This window comes from Biomphalaria glabrata, chromosome 1 (genome assembly GCF_947242115.1).
Source record: "Biomphalaria glabrata chromosome 1, xgBioGlab47.1, whole genome shotgun sequence".
NCBI classification, from domain to species: domain Eukaryota; kingdom Metazoa; phylum Mollusca; class Gastropoda; family Planorbidae; genus Biomphalaria; species Biomphalaria glabrata.
Genome location: NC_074711.1, coordinates 43873059 through 43896365, shown reverse-complemented (window position 1 = coordinate 43896365; position 23307 = coordinate 43873059). Strand labels below are relative to the sequence as shown.

Genomic DNA, 23307 nt, shown 5'->3' with positions numbered 1-23307 from the left:
CTTTCTTCCTTTATGCATACATTGGAAGAACCAAACAGTTGAAAGCTTCATCATCTTTCCTTTTGCTGATTCATGTGCTGAATTGTTTGAGATCCATGAGTGACAAGTTTTATTCTAATACCATCTGTAAAGTCTTCAGGCCCATTTCCAATGTTGCTCAGCCTAAAGTATATTATCCTGTTGTTTTTTTACTGAAAATCTCAAGGGAAAAGGAAAACCACAAATGGCTAGCTACACCTCTTCTTATATAAACAGATGCAGAAACTATTTTAAACAAATTGAAAAAAAAAGTTAAACACTAAAAAAAAAGTGGGTTTTTTTTAAATAGCAAGACAAATAATGACCTTCATAAAGCCAGCAGCTGCAGCAGCACCACACTTGTCTCTGTGCATGCCAGCCATCACACCTCCAGCCTTAATATCTGTTCCACCAGTGTCATAGGTTATACCCTGTTATATAAAGGTATTTTTTGGTAAAAGTATTAGTAATAAAGTTAATACCTAAAAGTATATAAAGGTATAACTATACACGTTTTAAATTGTAATAATTTGAATACAAATGTGCAACACACAATGATACAAAAATAAATAAATAAGAAACATTCATTAATAATTTTTTAATACAATTATATTTTGATCAAGCTATATTGAAAAAAGTTCTAGTTTTCAAGATTCCAAATATATATATATAAATATATATATCCTTGGACCTTACCATTCATAACTAAATATCCCAATTGCTGTGCATCATAAAATATGCAAATCTAAGCTATTACTTTTTGGGTACATAGTACAACTAAGCCATTTTCATGATCAGAACCACAGGAAATAGTGGTGTTCCCTCTTTCAAATTGTTCCTCTGCTAGAGCAAAGCTTCAAAGACTTATTTATCAGTCCTTCTATGATTTACTGGTAAAAAATGTGTGTAGTGAGGGTTGGGGGGCTTTATCATGTGTTTGCATGCAACAGTTGATTCAAAGAAGTGTATGCTTTGTTAAAAATGTGCTTTACTGGCCTTTTATTCGAGAGAAGCAAAAAAAAGGAGGGCGGTCAAAACGTTCATGGTTGGGAATGAGGAGGATGCCACAAAATTGTGTGATGTTGTTGTAATGATGGCTTTTCTACTAAATATACAAGGTCCAAAAAGGTTACTGAGGGTGAGACTTTCATTGGAAAGTAGTGTGTGTATTGTCTGTGTGTGTGTAGGCATTATAACGCAGACAGATGAGAAAAAAAAATGATGGGCATTAGAAGAGTTTGTTCATACTCTAATATAGGGGGTTTCAACCATAGAGTAGCATGGATATATGCTCGTATAATATATATATATATAATATACTGAAATATAATCCTATAATTCAGTATATATATAATATACTGAAATATACTCCTACATTTCAATGTAGAATCTTGAAAAGTAGTCCTGTATTTAAACATATTATGATCGTGATCAAACAGTAATATAATATTATTTAATTTACCTTGCCAACAATAAATAGTGTTTTTGTGATTTCTTGTTTGCCTTCATATTCCAGAAAAATAAGCCTGGCTTTATGTCTTTCAACAGCTTTAAGAAAAATAGTGATTCATCGAAATACTTGTAATATGCATTTATTGCAATTATAAGTTTCATAACATGTATATCGTTCACATTCATACCCTGAGAATAATATAAACAAAGGGATATAAATCTTTCAGACCCAAACAGCAAAGAAACAATGTATTCAATCTTACCATACATGCTACGGACAATGACCTGGCAGCCATTTCTTTGAATTCTTTAAACACAAAAGTTTTTCTGATACATTTATTTTAACTTCCGCACAATTTACTGCATAGATCCAAGCTTAACTATTTGAGCCTTATAGTAGTTGAAGTCCTTATCAGTAGTACATAAGATATTAATTGTTGGGTTATACAATTCTGGGTTATACAATTCACAAGAAGGAAAGACCAATGTCTATGCAAAAGTAAACATAAAATGTATCTTCACAAGAACTTACTATTGGCAGCCCTGTTTACAGCTGCTAACAATGGATATTCCTTAGTCAATGTATCCACATCACTGATAGCACTGACCTAAACAACACAGGTACATTTTTTAAGGGTGTCTAGCAAAAAAATAAGATCTTACTGAAAATAACAATAAATGAGAAAGAAATTCCATTACAATTTTCAATGTACCACAACATTAATGCATTATATAAAATAAGAAGAAATAAGAAGAAATAATGCATTATTTATCTCTAAGTACTTACTTTAACAGAACTATCTTTGAATGCATTTTCTAAGTAAGCCAAAACTTTGGCTGCTGTCATTCTTTCAGGATCTGAGCCTCCAATGTCTCTGGCGACAATCCTAAAAGAAGCAAATTTAACTTACTGGAAAAAAACAGAAGATGCTCCAGCAAAACACTAACTAGATGGTGTTTTTTAAATGGAAACAACAATCTTGTTCATTTAATTTAAAAAAAAAATTCTATCTGGTAATCAAATTTAAAAAAAAAAGTCCAGAGTCCAGGAAAACAGACTTTCTGTTGGTTTAGGGGGGGGTACAGTGGATGAGTGGTTAAGGGCTCGGCTTCTGAACCTGTGGACCTGGGTTTGAATCTCAATGAAGACTGGGATTTTAAAATTCAGGGTTTTTAGCGAGCCCCTGAGTCCACCAAACTCTAATGGGTACCTGACTATAGTTGGGGAAAGTAAAGGCGGTTGGTCGTTGTGCTGGCCACATAACACCCTGCTCGTTAACCGTTGGCCACAAAAACAGATGACCTTAACATCAACTTCCCCATAGATCGCAAGGTCTGAAAGGGTTACTTTACTTTTTTTTTTTTTTAAGGTAACCATAGAAAGATATTTTATATATAGAAGTATTAACCTTAATTTTCTTGCACTATTTAATTATCATCTTATCTGAATGGTCCTTTTAACTATATCAATCGATTTGAGGAAATGAGGGAAACACACACACAAAATATTTGCAAATCTGTGTTCAGAGCATTTTTTTAAATAAAATTTGTATAATACATATGTTCAAAAGAGCTCAAATGTTTTTGAGTCCAGCCGTAATTCCAGGTTGAAACATGCCAGAATTTAAATCTAAAATATCCTGGACTAAGCTCACACAAAATGAAATGGATACTTCTGTAATGTAATGGTGGTTGGTAATTTTACTGGTCACAATACATTTTTAACAACAATTTACTAAGTCCAACCTCATTATATAGAGCTGGCCGTAAAACAAGATGTTAAAATGACTACAGCATTTACAAGCTATCGGTTAAACAAAACATAATCCCATATACTTGGATTGTGTATTCAACAACCAACCTGCCTTGTTCCAAAGCAATCAAGTCATTCAGTATTTTGTTGGTTTCCATTTGATCAGCACTAAACCAGAGGCCTAAAGCATCAACTTCAAGTGCTTTGCCTGCTTCATGTAGTTCAATAGGCTAAATATTATTTGAAAAATTAAAATACACAATATATTATTTCAATTAATTTTTTTTTTAAGTTTAACAAATTCTAACAAATTAGGTCTATTTCATTAAATTTCTAAAAGATTAGATATAACTGAGATTTAAAAAGACAACTCAGCTGAAGGGATGAACATACAGAAGGTAACTATTGCACATTAAAACAACAGCATGTTTGAAATAAGATTGATATATGAGTTTTGATAGTGCAGTCTGATGCATGTTTATTTTCTTAATTATAGAAAATAAATGAATTACTGATAAAAACTATTTATGGGAATAAAAAAATACACTTGACAAGAAACAGTAGGAAAACACTTGACAAGAAACACTAAGAAAGAAAGAATATCTCCAGATATGCTCAAAAGTTAGTCTTAATCTGTTAATACTAAGGTAAAATATGCCAGCGCTTGAATTGGACTGCATTCTTTAGCTAGGGTAAAAGGAAGTAGTTAATTTAAGTTTCCCTTTAAGACTTTGTGGCTCATGGGACATTTCTTCTTCTTCTTTCTCATGTCAGAGGGTTCAGATCAGTAATCCTATATCTTGAGATAAACCAAGCAGTGGTTTCCAGATCAGGCAGTTCTCTGTTTAGTTTTTCTTCTATTGAAGGGCTTTGGGATGAAGTCTTGAAGGTTGCTAATAAGGTGGGTTTTTCAGATGCAGGCTATATCTGTTTAATTTTCATGAATATTTTTAAAGCTTCTTTTTTTCTTTTAGATTCCCTCTGCATTCAATTGAAGGATTTTTATTTTTTTTTGTCTTGGAGTGTCGGCTAGTAATTTTTACTTTCTGATCTCTGCTACTGGCTCCAAATGTAGTGATAAAAGAACCACCAGCCACGCTTCTGTGGACTCCTTCAAGACAGAGTCCAGCCCCCCTACCTGCATGACAGGATTCCACATCTATAAGAATCATTTCTGAACTCCAACATAGATGAGGTTGCATGTCAATGTCAAGAGGCCCACTGACTCCAGATTCAGCCTGCTTTTCTTTCTAAGTATGCTCCCATATTTGATCATATGCAAGGCAGCAGTTGTTTAATTTTGGGGTTGCCCTCTCTTAGATGAATTACTATCCTAGTTAATGAGTTTTATCTACCCAGGTTAAGAGTTTAAGCGCCCTATACTCACTTTTTAAATTCATTTCCCTGGATTTTTTAGATGTTTTAAATGAATATCCTAATCACTGGAGCACCCCACCTCATCCTGACTGCAAACCAGTTGGTCTGCGGCTTTTTATTTGATATTCACAGCTAACCCTTATATCTAAGGGTTTTTCACCTATCCACCATCTGGGGACGTGCTTGGTAGAAGATGGTAGCTCACCCAAGGCTCATGCAGCAGATAATGTTTCTATAACCATCAGTTAATGAGAGTGTATATTTCATATAAATAATATATATATTATACCTTTATGTCAGGGAGAGGTATGGCGAGAATGAATGTTAGTTTGATATTTTGGTATGATTGTTATATCCCCTTGCTATGAATGCGAAGTGTTGCACGTGTTGTGAACTGAGTGATTAAGTCTTCGTTGAATGTGCGAGAGAATGTGTTAGTCAGTAAGGTCTTGCTCCCGGTCCAGGAAGGTTGGACATTTACTTCCTGGACTGGTATTTATGCATTTATATATTTATAAGTTGATGGACTGGTGTTTTGTATATTTCATAACAGTGATATAATTGTGTGCTTTATTAAGTATTAAAGTATTATCGATATTCGTGAATATAAGGAGTTAGAGTTGATGTATATTAAGTGTTCGTATTTGACTTAAGCAAGTATTGAATTATAATTGAGTAACCAAGAAAGTATCAAGCAAGTATTATTTAGTATTCAAGAAACCCCTAGTGAGCCACAGGAACCAAGTTAAGTAACACAACAAGACAAGAGAGACAAGCAGAGCAGCAGCAGCAGCGTATACATAAATATTAATTTGACCCCTGACATCTGGGGGCTCATCCGGGCAGGTATCGTTGTGCCTGTTACCTGTATTATTAAACACCAGTGTATTAACCGGTGTACTAATACAGTATTATTCTTGACATCTATCTGATGGCTAGTCCGGGCAGGTCAGTTATACCTGTTATGTCATTCGTCAAGTTGAAGAAGTCGATAAGAAAATAAAGAATAAGCAACACAAGCAAAGAAAAGGATACCGAATTTTTTGAGCTTCGTCCAGTCTGGGACAGTAACTATTGTACATGACATTGTCTACTCAAGTTGGATTTAACGCAATCTGTATCATTTGTAACCTACTACTCGTTGACATTTTTGGGCCTCGTTCGGCCAGTATTTGAGAGTCTTTCGACACACACTGAAGAACTTGACATTGTTTACATTTTGAGAACACGGAGGAACTATTTGTTTGTGTTCGCCATCAACACGTTATTGTTGAAGTCAGTCTACTAGAACTCTACGAAAGGTCATTGACTAATTTTGACTTGCAGCTACTTCTTGTATACCGAGGTCATTGCGTCACCCACCATTTAAAGGGACATCACCATTTAATGAGACATCACCATTTAATGAGACACTACTACTACTACTACTACTTACTTATTATTGGATTATTGGATTAGAGACATCGCCATTTGAAGAGGAATCACCATTTAAAGAGGAATCACCATTTAAAGGGACATCACCATTTAATGAGACACTACTACTACTTACTTATTATTGGATTATTGGATTTAGAGACATCGCCATTTAAAGGGACATCACCATTTAAAGAGACACTACTACTACTAGTTTTCACTTACTATTGATTATTCTACATGAATACAATTACTCAAGTAATCGTGATTTATCTACCTTTGCTACATTGATGTTGGATTATTATTGTACTACCTGACTAGATAATCTTTTTTTATGCACCTATATTATTACTATTAGTATCATATCAATGTTTGAATAATTTTGTTTTGTATTTGTTTCATTCTCTAAATCTGCTGTGAGTCATAAAGCGTTTACAAGGAGGCGAACAGTGACCTGACACTCCACAAGTTCTACATTCTTAAAGCAACACTGTCGTGTGGGAAGAGTTGTCATTTCTTTCCTGACATCAGACACAGATAAGTTGAGTTTTCTTTTGTCTGTTGTATCGAGCATTCAGGGTCGAGTGTACATTACCTTTTCAGTAGGGGAGATAAAGGGTGAATTTTTTTTTTGTTGATCCTTTTTATAATTTGTCTTATGTAAATTGAACAATGTTACTTGTTAACTTAACCTTTATAAATTAATTTACGCTTATTCAGTAATATTTCTTATTATTTGTGATTACCATGGACGAGTTTAAACCTAGGTCAATTGAGGTATTAATAGAACAGGCCGACATGTTTGGAATTGAGGGTGATGAACTACGAGAGTTTGTTTTAAACCAACAAAAACTAGATCTAAAAAAATTAAAAGATTTAAACCGACAAAAACTAGATCTAGAAAGATTAAATTTAGAATTAGAAAGAAACGCAATAGAAGTGGTAAAGTTGGAAATAGAACTGGACGAGTTTAAACCTAGGTCAATTGAGGTATTAATAGAACAGGCCCACATGTTTGGAATTCAGGGTGATGAATTACGAGAGTTTGTTTTAAACCAACAAAAACTAGATCTAGATAGATTAAAAGATTTAAACCGACAAAAACTAGATCTAGAAAGATCAAAATTAGAATTAGAAAGAAAGGCAATAGAAGTGGTAAAGTTGAAAATGGAACTGGAAGTAAAACTGTCATTACAGGGAGATGTGAACTATAAAATAGAAATTGAAAATGACATATTAACTAATGAGGAACAAAATAACTGCCAGGATATTGATAATAATATAAGTGGGATAGAAGATAATGAAGAAATTGAGAATGTCTTATCAAGTAAGGAACTAAATGATTGTAATTATACTGTTAATGATATTAATGAGATAGACATTGGAGAAGTAATAGAAAATGTCTTAACTACTGAGGAACTTAATGATATTAATGAGATAGAAATTGGAGAAGTAATAGAAAATGTCTTAACTACTGAGGAACTTAATGATATTAATGAGATAGAAATTGGAGAAGTAATAGAAAATGTCTTAACTACTGAGGAACTTATTGATAAGGAACTTATTGATTGTCAGTTTATTGACAATAATATTATTCATGTTCTGAGACCATTTCACAGAGTACACAAACCATTAAAGAGATTAAACCTAACAAAAGGCGTTTATCAAGTTGTTGGAGGGGGTAAAGTTAAACCAGACCCCAATTGGCTACAAATGTTTTTGTACCTAAAAATCCCCAGAAGACGAAAAAAAAGTCTTAAAGAAGTTTGTCAAGTTGTTGTTGGGGGTAAAGTTAAGCCAGACCCCAATAGGCTACAAATGTTTTTGTACCTAAAACTTCCAAGAAAAAGAAAAAAGAAATTTTGACGTAGTGTTTCCCTCTCCCTGTTTCTGAGAAGGGAATGTCCACGAGGGTCGCCTGAATTCCCGAGTGCGACTTGGCAATAGAGAAAATTCAGCATTGTCTGTCTTCATGTATTTTAATTATTTTTTTGTACCAAATCTTAATAGTTATTGTGTTTATCTAAACAGTACATCCGAAATAGCTTGCTGTGTGTTGCACCAAGTAGATGGCTTCCTTCCGGTAAAGTGCAGAGAGCTGACATATAGAGAGCAGCATTACTTCATTAGTAGCGTGAGTGTCCAACGCCTAGACAGATACCTCTGATACCCAGGAGGATGCACAATTCAGTTTGACCACAGACCATTGTCTACTAGCAGATACACTGTCAAGACTTAGCATATTTGTATTAGTTATAATTGATAGAATTCATTTTTTTCCCCAATACAATGTGAAACGTGCCTTTAACTATTAGAGATGGTATCTTGTCGTATATTATTGCTATACATAGGAGTTGATCTTTTCTTGTATTTTTTGCGGTTTTACATATTAAATATTAACGTGGAAAGGACTAGGCTTGCCGACTTCAAATTGTAATTTAATTCTCCATGCCACTATTTTTTTTCTCATTTATTCTTTTCTCATTTATTCTTTTCTCTCTTTCCCTTTGTTGTAAATAGCTAGACATATTTCTTTTGTTAGGTTAATAAGGGCTATTTCACTTTCATGTACATTATATACATTTGTGTGTAGATATAGTTGTTTATATATATGTATATAAGTATGTGTATGACACAGCGTGTATGTATGTATATTTATGTATATATTTGAATGACTGTTATCTAATAACAGTCATATCGTGAGAGGGGGGATGTCAGGGAGAGGTATGGCGAGAATGAATGTTAGTTTGATATTTTGGTATGATTGTTATATCCCCTTGCTATGAATGCGAAGTGTTGCACGTGTTGTGAACTGAGTGATTAAGTCTTCGTTGAATGTGCGAGAGAATGTGTTAGTCAGTAAGGTCTTGCTCCCGGTCCAGGAAGGTTGGACATTTACTTCCTGGACTGGTATTTATGCATTTATATATTTATAAGTTGATGGACTGGTGTTTTGTATATTTCATAACAGTGATATAATTGTGTGCTTTATTAAGTATTAAAGTATTATCGATATTCGTGAATATAAGGAAATAGAGTTGATGTATATTAAGTGTTCGTATTTGACTTAAGCAAGTATTGAATTATAATTGAGTAACCAAGAAAGTATCAAGCAAGTATTATTTAGTATTCAAGAAACCCCTAGAGAGCCAAGTTAAGAAACACAACAAGACAAGAACAAGAGAGCATAGCATTGTACATATATATATAATAAGAACCACTGACACTTTACTTTTCCCTAATTTATGTTAAGTACCTGTTAGACATCCTTAAAATCCCAGTCTTTATCAGGATTTTAACTCATGACTGCAAATGATTTACCACTTAGCCACTAAATGGGATTGGTCTTTGAAATTCTAGGACAAAATATGAGTATGAAACACAAGTGTTTTGATTTTGTTTCAATCTCAGTGCTGTTATCATTATGACTCCCAAACTTGAGTTAAAAAAAAATTATGGATTTAACATACCTTATACAAAGATTGTAAAATTGCCAAATTGGACACCATTCTAGATTGTTGAAAGGTTTCATCATTTGGGCAAACAAACAAAGGACGTTTACAACCAGCACTGAGAGCTCTGAAGGATTGAAGAAATAGTTACATTTATTTAAGACTATGAACATATCAATTACAGTCATTACCTAAAAAAACCACACAAGTAAGATACAGTAAGAAAATATAACCTTTTAATTCCAGCTGCAGCAGCATCTGCAAATCTTCTAACATCATCTTGATCTCTAACAAGTGGTCCAGTAGCAGCATAAATCTGAACAGTTATCAAGAGCATATTTAAAATCAACCTAAACATACATTTTAGTTACAGATAGTTTATTTGAATTTAAAATGCGTGTACTGCCTGTGAATTACAGAAACAGATATGGTGAGATTGAATTTGTTATTTCTTTGTTGATATTTTAGTATTAAAAAGTTATATTCCTTTGTTTATATCCCAAGTATGAATCTGACAGTATACACAAGTTGGTTTTAAAATGTGAGTTTTCCTGGTATAAGAGAGGGAAAGAAGTAGTTAGTTGCTTCCTGGACTGGTGTTTGTCAATAATTTCTGAGAGTGTCGTTGTCATTATGTACTTTTTAGGATATTAAAGTTATTATTTTCCAGGATAGCTGGAGTTTCTTTGTGGAGTTTATTAGTAGTAATTAGTTGTTTGTAAGTAGCCGCTTAAGCCAAGTGAGAAAAGAACCTGACAAGGTTGTGAAGTCTTACCACTCTTCCAGAGGGAACAGCATCAGTACTGATCAATACAGGTTGCTTGTCAAATGCTTTGTCAATCTACAAAAAAAAAAAAAAAAAAAAAAAAAAAAAAGAGCTGACTATATAATGAATGACTGTTGATATTGTCTAATAATTATGGTTGTTCTTAATACGCTAAAAAATATATTTATTTAGCATTTTGATTTTTTTTGGTTAATTCATTAATTACTTATTAATTAAATATTATTGAATTATATATTTATATAAATAATATTATTTATTTTAAAGCATTTAGAAAAGATACCCTGGGAACAAGACGTAAAGGAAGATGAAAAAGAATATGGCGCCGCAGTATACTAGATGAAGCCGAGAGTACTGGAAAGAGCCATTAAAAAATTGTCAAGAGACCGTGGAGAGTGGCTTGTTTTTACTGAGGCCCTATGTTCCATGAAGAACTCAAAGGAAAGATGATGATGATGATTTGGCTATCAAGTAAATCTAAAAATTTAAATAACCATAAAATTAAAGCAGATTTTGTTTGTCAATTTTTTTTTACACAATGTACATAAATTACTAGCTTGACACACAGGTTACGCATGTTGATTTGTTCCCATGACTTATACTGTTTATTATGTCCACAACATCCCATCTTTTTGTTTTTTTAATTTTCAATAAACGGGACAAATTTTAATGATCCTCTTAGCATTCCTTTTAGCTCATGTATTAATGTATTTGTTATGATGAAATTAAACTGCCTTCTCACTTCCTCTTTCCTTCTATCTCTCTCTTAGGAACCCCATTTTTTAATTGTTTAAACCTGCACATTGTAATTTCTCCCACATAAGACTTTTAACTTAATGTGGAAAGACCAGCCACCTGCAACACACACATATGCTTTAGCTCCTTAATTTTAGTATCACTTTTACTATATCCAAACCCTCCCCCAACAAAAAAAGCTACTCCTGTGTAAAAATCTTTTCTTCTGCCTCTCAATTAATATTTAATATACTCTATGTTGCTTTCCAATTGCAACAACCTCACTCTCCTAGCCCCCATTTCACACAAGATTTAGAGATTTATTTATTTTTTCTTTCGAGAGAGTAAGGAATAATACTTTTTAGTACTATCATTTCTACATTCAAAAGGAATCAAATAAATGTTGCTATTAAAATTATTTTTTTTATATTTGGAGTGTGCATAAAAGGAAGTGGAAATGATGTAAGGCAAATTAAAATTAAATTACTTCAGCGAAAAGAAAAAAAATGCTTTAAAATATGGAATTTCGTGCTATTTCTATTTATGCTTTCTATATAGACTGTGGCCTTTTAGGGAACTACAGAAAATAAAATAGAAGGATTTAATAGATAAAAGCTTGCGTTTTTTATAAATTACTGTATCTAATCTGTCAAAACCGCATCTTAGCAATTACCTAAGAGGTAAAGGAACCTGTGTATGAAATTTCATGACAATCCCTTCAGCAGCTGATGACATCTCTTGATAAATAAATATTTTTTTTTTACAAATATATTATACATTAATATTCATTTTTGTACTATTAATATAGGACAGACTTTTGAAACAAAACACCTTTAAAGTTTACTCTTGCATTGCACGTAAAAAAGTTATGAACAATTATATAGATTCTATAACTTAAATTCTGAAAAATATTATATCATCTATTTACCTTTGAGTAATTTTCTAATGGTACTTTTAATGTATCTAAATTCCCTGCCAACCTTTCCAATTTATCTGTAACAACTACTACAATATCAAAAGTTGCATCTTTTATGTCAAAAACTGGAATAATTTCTGGAATATTGGTATTGCCAAAACTGAAAAATAAAAAAAATTACCTTTAAGAAAAAAGAACACAAATGATATTCAAACTACATTATTATAACTTTTGTCAATTTATAAATTAAACAAACTATTAGCCTTCATAGCTTAATAATTTCTTAACAATATTTATCAGCAAAAATAAATGATTAAGTATAGTTCAACTCACATTTAAATAAACTATAACATAGACTACAGAACAGATTTTGAATAAACAAAGTTAACTTCACACTTAGTAGCTAACTAATACCAGGTACCCAATAGAGCTGGGTGGAACTGGGTGATATATTCTTAAATTAAAAAATTGGAGTCTTTGCAATAAGGATTCAAACCCGGGACCCCTCGGTTTGGAAGCCAAACGCATTATCACTCAGCCTTCAAATAAACATAAATATGTGACTATTAAAACCATTATCCAAACCTATATTGATTTAGGCATTTGGCTAGCAAAAGGGGAGAAGGGCCAAAGTCTGCAGAAAAAAGTCATGAGCAGATTTTGAGCGTTTGTATACCTTCATGATAAACACATTATTTATTGAGTAACCAACATAAATCTTTTTCTTTGTCATCTAACCAGCTTTTTGCTCATGACTTGTAAGCTCTTTTGCAGTCTGAAAAAACATGCTGTTCTTCCCAAATGGTCACCACTGTCAGAAAGTTGGTTATACAGGGTGGTGGTGATGACAGGGCCTTTCTGACATTAACTAAATTGGGACATTCCAAGAGGGAATGTTTGAAAGTTTCAAGGGCTGGCGCAATGTCTACAATGGCATTAATGTGTGAGGTTTATTTTGTTTAGGGGAAGTTTGAAAATGTTTCCTGTTCTAAGTTGAAAGATTTTAGAATGCTTTTTGCTGGGGAGGAAATTAATACAGTCCAGTTTGTTTCCTGTGGTCATTTCCATATAAATAGCTTATAAACAGACAGGAAAAGGGATGAAAGGCTGCTATTGGGGTACATCACCCATGAGAATGCAACCCACCTAGAAAGAAACTCTGAATCTCCACTTTGTGACAATATTCTCAAGTGTGGGTATTCGGATCTTGGAAGTAACCAAATGTGAAAACAATCACACTGCCTACTCCACTTGTATTTTGTGTAATGGCTAATAATAGTGGACATATCCCCTCCCTAGGTAATTATTACAAAAGTTGATATTGGATTAACCCAGACAGAGGTCTATGCTTTTATGATGCAAAACCAATTAGGAGGATTTTTGAAACTGGTGAATGTGATAGGAGCCAAGATTCAGGATGTTACAATTCCACAGAGCATGAGCAAGACACATTTATCTTTCTTAATGCAGATAACTTAAATTATGTTTCGATATTTCCGTGGAAGAATGAACCATTGGCTAACAGCCACCTTGTCCCATAGATATATACAAGTCACAGCTAGACTCAGTGGGCCTTTAACTTCAACAAAGAAACAACAAGCAGGATAGAAACAAATCCTTGAAATGTAGAAACCATATTAAAAACTTAATCTAATCAGTTTCTTAGAGAAAAGATTCAACTTTTATGATATTTTGAATGAATTTAGGAAATTTAGGCACCGGATATTTAGGCACCGCGTATTTACGGATATTTAGGCACCGGATATTTAGGCACCCGGAAATTTAGGCACCCGGATAATTAGGCACCCGGAAATTTAGGCACCGGATAATTAGGCACTTTTTGACAAGGCAGAAAGTTAGGCACCGGATAATTAGGCACTCTTTAATTAGCGACCTTAATTTTGAAAGTAGTTTTAAAATGTTAACGTATATGTTATCCTTAGGTTATGGGCTATCGGTGACGTTCTCAAAAAAATAGCAACCATAACGATTCTCACTAAAGAAAAGCTGACAAAATGGGGAAAATGACAATCATGAGAATGTGTGGAAACAAATGACTCCTGATTCATTATATAATATAGACATCACAGCATTCAGGGGAGGGGAGGTAGAGATGATTCTCCGCTCATTGCTTCCGTCCATCACCAACCCCTAAGGTTGACTGGTGAGCTTTTTTAAATTGATGATTATGCAAATTGTGTAAATATTTAGTTACTAATGTAAATACTTAGGATTAAAAAGTATTATAAAATATTTTTATTATGTCGGGGAGTGTTGGTGATAAATATAATCGCAATCGCCCTCTGCTTGTGGAAAAGGGAGGGGTCGTACTCTTAAAATGGGATGAGTGGGCCGGGGGGGGGGGGGGGGGGGGGGGGGGGGCGCACACACTCTCACTTCAATGAGAGGATTTTTCGCAGGTAGATGTAAACTTAGTCGTAAAAGTTACGTAGTGAATCTGAAGGCTACACACTGGACTAAAGGGTATGGAAACACAAAGGTGTTCAAATGGAAGTCTGGGGATTATATTTTAGAGGCCTTCCAAAAACTTTGGTAAACACATTTCTGTTAAAACCATCATAATAATAAGAACAGTAATAAAAATAATAATATATATAAGGGAAATGAAGATAGTTAAATTTCATTGGCAGTTTTGAAAGTTAGGGAAACGAGTGTTGTTGTTTTTTTTTTGTTGTTTTTTTTAATGTGTGTGTGTGTGTTTAATAATGAGTGTATGAAACCTTTTTTGTCGTTTTTTTTTTTTCATTCTGAAGAAAAAAATAGTTCTATAAGGTAGGCCTACTGAACCCAAAAGGAATGGAGGAATCATACCTTCTCGAAAATTGTAGTAAATATATTTGGTTTATGATAGAGAAGGCGGGGTTAAATTGGAACATCAACAATCTTCTATAAGCAGAATAAGTATTAATAAGAGACCAATATTCCAAAAAAAAAAAATGATATTTACATTTTTAACTCATCTGTCTTCTCCATAAACTTTTTTTTTAATTTTCAAAGCATTATATTTTATCGTAATTTCTAGCCGTTTTGCGATTTCCATTGCTATTTATATAAATATTATATTACATAAATCTACATATTAATTCAATAAAAGTTAATGACCACATTTGAAGGACGTAACACACCTATACACTCCCACAATAGATCTTCCTAAAGGGGTTACCCATTAACAATATAAAAGAAGGAGTGTTGATAATAGATATTAATGCTATAATAAAAATATGTATACTACTTTAGTTTATCAACATATTTAATTCCTATAAGTAACGCGCGCAAATCCACCCTTCTCATTTCCATTCCCACTATAAGAAGACAATTTTCTCCAGACTTCCATTTAGCAGTAATGTTCAATGCTGTACCCTGCCCTGTACTCCAGTGTGTAGCCTTGAGACTCATTGCGTCATTTTCACGACGACGTAGTTCAACATCTACCTGCGACAAATCCTCTCCCTTTAGTGGGAGTGCGTAGAGGGGGAAGGGCTAAGGTCAGGAAGCAATAAGAAGAGAATCAACTCTACCTCCCCTTCCCTGAATCCTGTGAGGTCTATATTTATAATGACTATTAATCCTGAGTCATTTTTTCCACACATTCTCACGATTGTCATTTTTTTCCTCGTTTTGTCAGTTTTTCTTTTATATCATGAAAATTCAGTTAGAATCGTTATAGTTGCTATTTTTTTGATAACGTCACCAATAGCCCATAGCCTAAGGATAACATATACGTTAACATTTTAAAACTACTTTCAAAATTAAGGTCGCTAATTAAAGAGTGCCTAATTATCCGGTGCCTAATTTTCCGCCTTGTCAAAAAGTGCCTAATTATCCGGTGCCCTAAATTTCCGGGTGCCCAATTATCCGGGTGCCTAAATATCCGGGTGCCTAAATTTCCGGGTGCCTAAATATCCGGTGCCTAATTATCCGGTGCCTAAATTTCCAGATACCATTTTGAATATAGCAGTTGTTTGTTTTTTTTAACATCTGTAGCAATTAATTTTAAAACGCTTGGTAGTGTCCAAACAGTTCGAGATCCATTTTATAAGCCTTTGAGCCAAGAAATGCTTGCGTCTTCTGTGGCCAGGATGAAGGACATCTTGAAATGATTCTTATTTAAGCCCCCTCCCCCTTCTCCAGACAACATTATTATTCTTGTTACTGTTGCATTTTATCCCTTAGATTCACAATGATGTCTATGGTGCAGTCTGTTTTGGTGTAGGGACTAATTTTTGGTTTGAGGCAGCTCCACATTAAAATGATTATTACTCCAGTCCTCCCCCCCCCCCCCCACCACCACCACCAGTACATTATTTTTCTAAAGTTACTTGTGCAAATGTGTCCATAGCTTTACAGTCTTTAACATTGAATATCTGGACACTGGGGAGGGTAGTAATTCTTTGTCTTAAGTAAAAGCATGTTTTCTTTTATTTGCCTCCCCCCCTTATAGTCAAGTGGTACATCAACATGCCATTCCATTCAGCCAGGTGTACCAAGGTCACACAAGTTGTAAGCCTACCTGTGTCTGGTCAGTCAATCTTTAGCAGGCTCCCAGCCCTCCCCTCTCCAGTGGCTGTCTCTTCTGTTACCAAATTAAGAAAGGGAAGGGGTATGAACAAAAAAAAAACTCAGCTTGAACCTACCAAAGGAATAGCCCCCCCCCCCCCCCCCCCAAACCAGTCCTCAAATTTTCGTCTAGACTGTTTTGCACATCACCCTCCAACTCCTCAGTTGTACCACTTAAATTGTTGCTATGCTGCTAAAAGTTTGCTGGTTTAAAACACCTGCTAATAATATGGACTGTGCTGGATATTCCTTCATTGATTTATTACATACATTTTATAGTAATATATGCAGTATTATGTATAGTAATAATTATATTTTTTTGGTCTTATACATGTCTTTTTTTTTTGGCTCCCCCCCCCCCCCCCCCCCTGAAAAAAAAAAGGACATTTCCATTCCTCTGAACTCTAAAAGCGATATGAATGAAAATACAGTGAGCTGTCCGCAAAGCGTACTTTACTGTACCAATGGCCGCTGGATGCTATTATCATGGTCACGGAACGTAGGCTATAGGCTATTATACCGTACACACGAAGAGATCGATCTAAATATGACACCTAATTTTCGGAAATTGCCGAATCTACATATAGGCTAAATCTAGAATTCTAATCTAAATAGGCCTACTATAGATTAGATCTATTCTAGTTTAGGCTATAGACTATATAGGCCTATCTAGATCAATATCAAAAGATCTATAATTATATGATCTAGTGTAGATTAATATTAAATTATAGAAAATTACATTATTACTAGATCAAGAATAATCTAGAAGTTATTTATTACTAAATCTAGATCTAGCTGCTAGCTATCGTATGCCCATGCATATAACCCGCGGGTTATACAATCGCCACGGCCTGCGGATGTGCGGGGTATACAAAGGTGTTTGGGGGGGGGGTACCAAATTTATTTTACTCAACACATAAACATAGTATAACGGAAATTACGGACATACCGGTGGGTCTTTATACCTCCTATAGTTCGCTGTGTTTGCTTTATGAACATCTGATTATAAACCTCCAGCTGAGGCCATCCAACCTTTCTCCCTCGGCGAGCTCTTTTTTGGGGATTAATCTGCTGTAGCCTTTCAATATCTTTTCGCCATTCGCGAATTGACTTTTCATCAACATCATACTGTCTTCCAGCAGCTCTATTGCCCTTTGCAGCAGCAACTGCACAAACTTGCAGCTTAAAATCGGCTGTATATGAATTACGCTTTGGCATTTTAAATTAGGCTTTAAAAAAACTCTATTGAGTTATGATTATAATTAATACACTTTAATTACACATGCTACACACTATTACGCTACGAAGTTCGAACACCCGTGTTGCTTAAATTATTTCCCCCTGGATTAAAAAAGGCCGAACACCAGCCGATGCACAATCTAGCCAATCGTAGGGCCCAGCTCAGCTGCCGCAGCAAATCTTCTCTCTACCATCACTGGATAACTAGGTCAACGACTGTCTGTCTAAACAACATATACAGATATGACTATATAGGCTCGTATTTCACTCGCGTACCGCATGTTACACTCTCTGTATATCGCTTGTTGGAGCACGATTGCGTCCCGGGGGACAGACGTCTTATAAACAACAACTTTATGTACCGGAAGTTTACAACAAGTCACGCTTTGCACGTGCGGGGTATATAAAATATGGGTGCGGGTAGTACGATTTTATTTTATTTAAAAAAAAAAACTTTTGTTATAATTTGTGCGGGGCATAAGCGCTAGCACTATACGTAGGCTACAATCTGGACTCTAGATCTAGTTCTAAAAACTAATAAATACAAACCCAAAAAAAAAGCTTTTACTAAGTGTCACATTAGCTTTGCGGGACCTCCGACAGATTGAATTAGGCCTACGCATACCAAGAGTTGCAATGACATGGGAGCCAATGGACTAGATAATAATATAGGCCTATTAGTATTAAGCCTATAGATTCGATAGACAGAATCTATGCTAAATCTGAAAATAGTTCACACATAACCGTGCAAATTCACGAATCTTAGTGAGTGACTAAAATTAGATCTAGAAATATCTAGTGAATAGATTAACGCTAAATCAGGACATTCTGGTGAAGATATAGGTATCTAGCTCACACATAGTCGTGAATCGTGAAAAATAAGTGATTTTACATATTATGTAGATTATATAGATTATTAGAATAGATCCAGAAGAGTCTAGACTCTAGATCTACGCTAAATTTAGTGAAAATAATTAATTCGCAAACATCCGTGGAAAGTCCGTGAATGTTATGTTATTTTGATCGCAAAAGTCTGGGAAACCATAATATAGACTAGATCTAGTTGAAAAAGACCTTATACTTAAGAAAAAAATACAAATAGGCCCACCCACCTTATTCAGAACGCAAATGTCGGGGCCATGAATAAGTCCGAACGACACTCCAGTTCGCAAACCGCACGACGTAAATAGTTTGGACCTCAAAAAATTATAGATCTACATGTACATTCCAAATTAAAGCTAGATCTAGATCTAGACGATCTATTATAGAAGTAGCATTACTTTTTAATTTGTTTAGTGTGTTGCCAATCATTTTGTCTAAAATGCATTATTAGAGGTTGGGGGGGGGGGGGGGGAGCGATGGGGGAATAAGAGATTAAGACTACAGAAAATTAATGTAAGTATAGGCCTATTATAACAGAATGCGACAACACATGTACCGGAAGCTCAAAATTGGAACCAGTGAAATCTGCCCATGTGGAGTATCACCAGAGAATGCAGACCACGTCCTCAAAAACTGCTCTCTATACCAAGAGGCCCGTATAAGACATTGGCCCCAAATCACCCCAATAGAAAGGAAACTATATGGATAGCTCCCTGATTTGGAAACCACTGCGCAGTTCATCTCATGTATTGGTCTACTCATCTGAACACTCCAACATAACAATGAGAACGAAGAAGAGGAAGAAAAAAAATAGGCCTATTGATTTATCACTATTAACAAATACAGTTCTAAACATAGAAATATATATTACTCAATTAGTAAAATTCCCCTTACAGACCTTTTTATTTATGAGGCAGATGATGTAAGGTCATCTGTTTCTGTGGCCCATGGTTAACCATGGTGTCATGAGGCAAGCACAATGACCAACTGCCTTTACTTTTCCCCAACTAATGTCAGGTGTTCATTAGAGCTGGGTAGACTCAAGAGGTTCCATATAGATCACGAAAGTAGATAAATCGGGACCTCCAGTTAGGAAGCCAAGCGCTTTACCAGTCAGCCACTGCACCGCCTCAATCACTGGCTTTTTTATGAGCAGGATTTAAAGCAAAGTTTCTAAGTATACAAAACACTAGCATTACCCACTGGCTTTGCCTGATGATTTGTACCCTGGGGATATACTGTTTATTTTGCCATGGACCCTCCCATTTTTTTCTTGAATGATTTAAAAGTTAAATGCTCCCTCCCCCATACATTCCTTTGGCTAGCTAATTCTAGTATCTATTTCAATGAATTGGACTAGCTCGTAAAATCGAGTATCACTTCTCTCCCTCAATCCCACCACAACTCTCCTCCTCTCTATTTTTGCCAGAGGATTTGATTCCCAATATCACTTATTTGCCCCCCCCCCTCAACGCCTTAGAAAATAGTCCTACATACAATATTAGTATTCTTCAAGTTTTCAGATTTTAATATGTAAGGCTCTCTTAAACTTTTAAACAACATCAACAACATCATTATGTAGATTAAATTATTAAAATTTAATTGTCAGAAAAAACGCTATTTAACAAGGTTACAAAGTACAGTTTGTATGGAAACACAAACTCAAAATCAGCCCCCGAAGTGGTCCACCCAGGCAGGTAAAAAGGCTGGTATCAATATTTTCAGAAAGAACATCATAATTATATTCTATCAAAGACAAATGACAGAGAAGAATGGAGAAAGAAGGTTGACAGATCTTGTGTAGTGTCCCAGCGGTCCAGCAGACCAAAGGATGTTTGAAAGTGAATGTGAAATTAAATGTGAACTTGGCCTAACTGATGTCTTATAATGAATATCTAATTGATCTAATTGTTTTGTAAAGGGTCAATCTCTTATTCAAATCCTCAAAAAAAGAAAAAAACATTTTCATAATGCATTAGCTATAGTATTGCAGTGAAGTGCCCTTTTGTAGTGATGTAGCACTACTTATTAATTGTTGTTTTAAATTATGTCTAGCTTATATGCATACTAAATAGCTTTTTTTCTCTTAAAAAAAAGTAAACATTATTTTCGGGTAAACTTAGTAGTTATTAGGACAGAACTTACATAACGTAGCAATACAAATGTAAAAAAAAAAAATTTAACAAAAAGTCTAAAACCATTTGCATAGATATGTTAAAAATATGCTAAATAGTCATCTCCCTACTAAAGAGCCTCACATATTAGTTACTATTAATAGTGAATAGTTGTAAAAGTGGTGTATAACTGCTTGCATAAGTGATTTAAAAAATTAGATTTTTTTATTTTTAGAAAAGAAAAAAAGTAGCAGTTGCATAAGAACTTTGAATGGATTAAAATATTATGATGTCAGATTTTCACTATCTTTTCTAGTTTACGAGATCTAAACGGGACAGACATTTCACACAAACTAATATCGTCTTTTCCCCTTTCGGGGCGGCGAAAAAGTAAAAAAATTTGCATGCAATTTGAGCTTAGAACCACTGACCCTCATTTAAAGTCTGATGCTCTACTGACTGAGCTAAGTGATCATTACTAATTGGATGAAATTACACACAAAAACTAAAGTGCTTTATCTTCTACAATAACTATAAAATTAGGCCTATAAGCTGGAATGAACATAAAGTGCTAATTTTGTATTATATTGTATTTTTTTAAAAATTTAATTGGGTTGAAACATTTTTGTAAGTTTAACCCCTGCGTTTTTATCATGAAAGGTGCTAGGCACATGGAAAATAATAACTGGTTAAATTTTCTTATTTTTTTGTCCAAGGCAAGTGAGAGAAACAGTGATATGTGAATGAATCAGTCAGTCAGGGCCCTTTATAGTTATAATATATTAGATTACCTCTAATACAACCATGACTCTTCACTCTATTAGATGCACATGGAAATAAAAAAGTATGTTCCCACCACAGAGAATAGACATTATTATTGGTCAATATAAGCATCTCTAAGAATGTGTCTTATAAAAAAAGAAATAGCAACATTTGCAATATTCTATAATAAATCTTTGAAAAAAAAATGGAGGTTTTAATGGGATGACAGCAAAGCTGTTACTTGATAAGAATAAGATATCTTTCATACCTGGATGGGATGTTGGTAAAATTATTTGATCTCTATTGTTGACTTGTAGAACCAAAATGCTGATAGACAATTATAAACCGCTTGTACTCTTGTAGGCGTATTATATCTTAACTTATAAAACTTGAAATGACTTGAATAACTTCTTAGTGAAAATACCAAATAGAATATATCTATATCTTTTATTATAATATAGACAAAATCCTCTTTAAAAAAAACACTAATATTTTGTCATGAAAAAATGCTACTAACCCAGTCTAAGAGTCTTAGATTCTAGATCTAGATATATATCGAATCTCTGGTTAGACTTTACACTAACTACTAACTCTATGACGACTATCTTGTCTATATCAACTATGACTACTGTATATCATAAGTTAATGTTATAAATATGTGCTCCATTATTTTTCAGTATAGATTTTCTAGATCTAATAATTTTGTACTAATTTAGATCTTAACTAATTTATATAATATATATATATATAAAATATATATATATATGTATAGGCCTATATATATATATATATATATATATATATATATGTAACATGTATATATATACATATATATATATATAAATATATATATATATATATATATATATATATATATATATATATATACTACTATTATATAGTGTAATATAGTAAATAATTACTCATATTATTTATAATTATAATCAAAAAAATAATAATAATTAATTTTAATTCTCACCTAGTCTCTCGAGTGGCCATTCTTAGTCTTAGATTTGATGAATTTTGATGTAATTACTAGATCTAGATGTCTAGATCAGTAGATGATAGTATGATAGTCTAAGTCTAGATTCTAGATCTAAATCAGACTTCTAATTTCAATTTTAAAAATTGTGCCTTTAACACTAACTACAAAATTAGAGTCTAGACAAATTTAGATATGTTTAAATCGATGTAGATCTAGTAATAAGTTATTAATATCATAATTCATTGATAATTAGATCTATAGACTATATCTATAGTTATAGATAGAATAAGTATTAAATTGTCAAGTATGATTTGTTTGGTGGGCGTAGCCTTTGAATTAATTTAAACTTCAGTCCATATAGATAGAAAATTTTCATACACATAAGCCAATCCATGTATATATAAAATGGTAAAATAGCTCGTATCAAGTGAACAAAATTTAGGCCTAAAAATTCTATGAGCGTAGCCAAGGTTTTTGAGTTTAAACCCCCCTTCAGCGTTGTTTGAAGCTAAAAAACACATCCTCGATATAAAAAAGGCAAATTAAGCACTCAAAAGGCTATGAGCGTAGCAAAAGGGTTTCTTATTTTACCCCCCCCCTTTTTTTTCAGCTGGATTTGATGCTAAAAAATACCTCTTCAATATAAAAAAAAAGCAAATTGCACGCTCAAAAATATAAAATATATGAGCGTAGCCAAAGGGGTTTTGAGTTTAAACCCCTCTTCAGCGGGATTTAGAGCTAAAAAATATCTCTTCAAAATATAAAAAAAAAAAAAATACGCACTCAAAATGCTATGATCGTAGCCATAAGGGGTTTTGATTTTACCCCACCCCCCTCCTTTCAGCGG

At 33.8% G+C, this 23307-nt stretch overlaps 1 protein-coding gene across 2 annotated transcripts in view; it reads right to left on the bottom strand.

Annotated features, from left to right (window-relative positions):
* LOC106074889 (putative aminopeptidase W07G4.4) overlaps positions 1-22794 on the bottom strand; it is a 28901-nt gene extending 6107 nt beyond the window's left edge. The window contains exons 1-10 of one of the 2 annotated variants that reach the window (XM_013235773.2): positions 22455-22794; positions 11913-12060; positions 10241-10306; positions 9699-9781; positions 9484-9592; positions 3332-3453; positions 2258-2357; positions 2003-2078; positions 1481-1566; positions 345-449 (exon numbers count right to left, since the gene is read on the bottom strand). In XM_013235773.2, the coding sequence (XP_013091227.2) occupies positions 345-449; positions 1481-1566; positions 2003-2078; positions 2258-2357; positions 3332-3453; positions 9484-9592; positions 9699-9781; positions 10241-10306; positions 11913-12060; positions 22455-22474 (915 nt within the window). In that variant the 5' untranslated portion in view covers positions 22475-22794. Of the gene's footprint in view, positions 1-344; positions 450-1480; positions 1567-2002; positions 2079-2257; positions 2358-3331; positions 3454-9483; positions 9593-9698; positions 9782-10240; positions 10307-11912; positions 12061-17427; positions 17798-22454 lie in introns of those variants that run through there. The other variant, XM_013235772.2, reaches the window with a different exon arrangement.
* Positions 22795-23307: the final 513 nt, after the last annotated feature.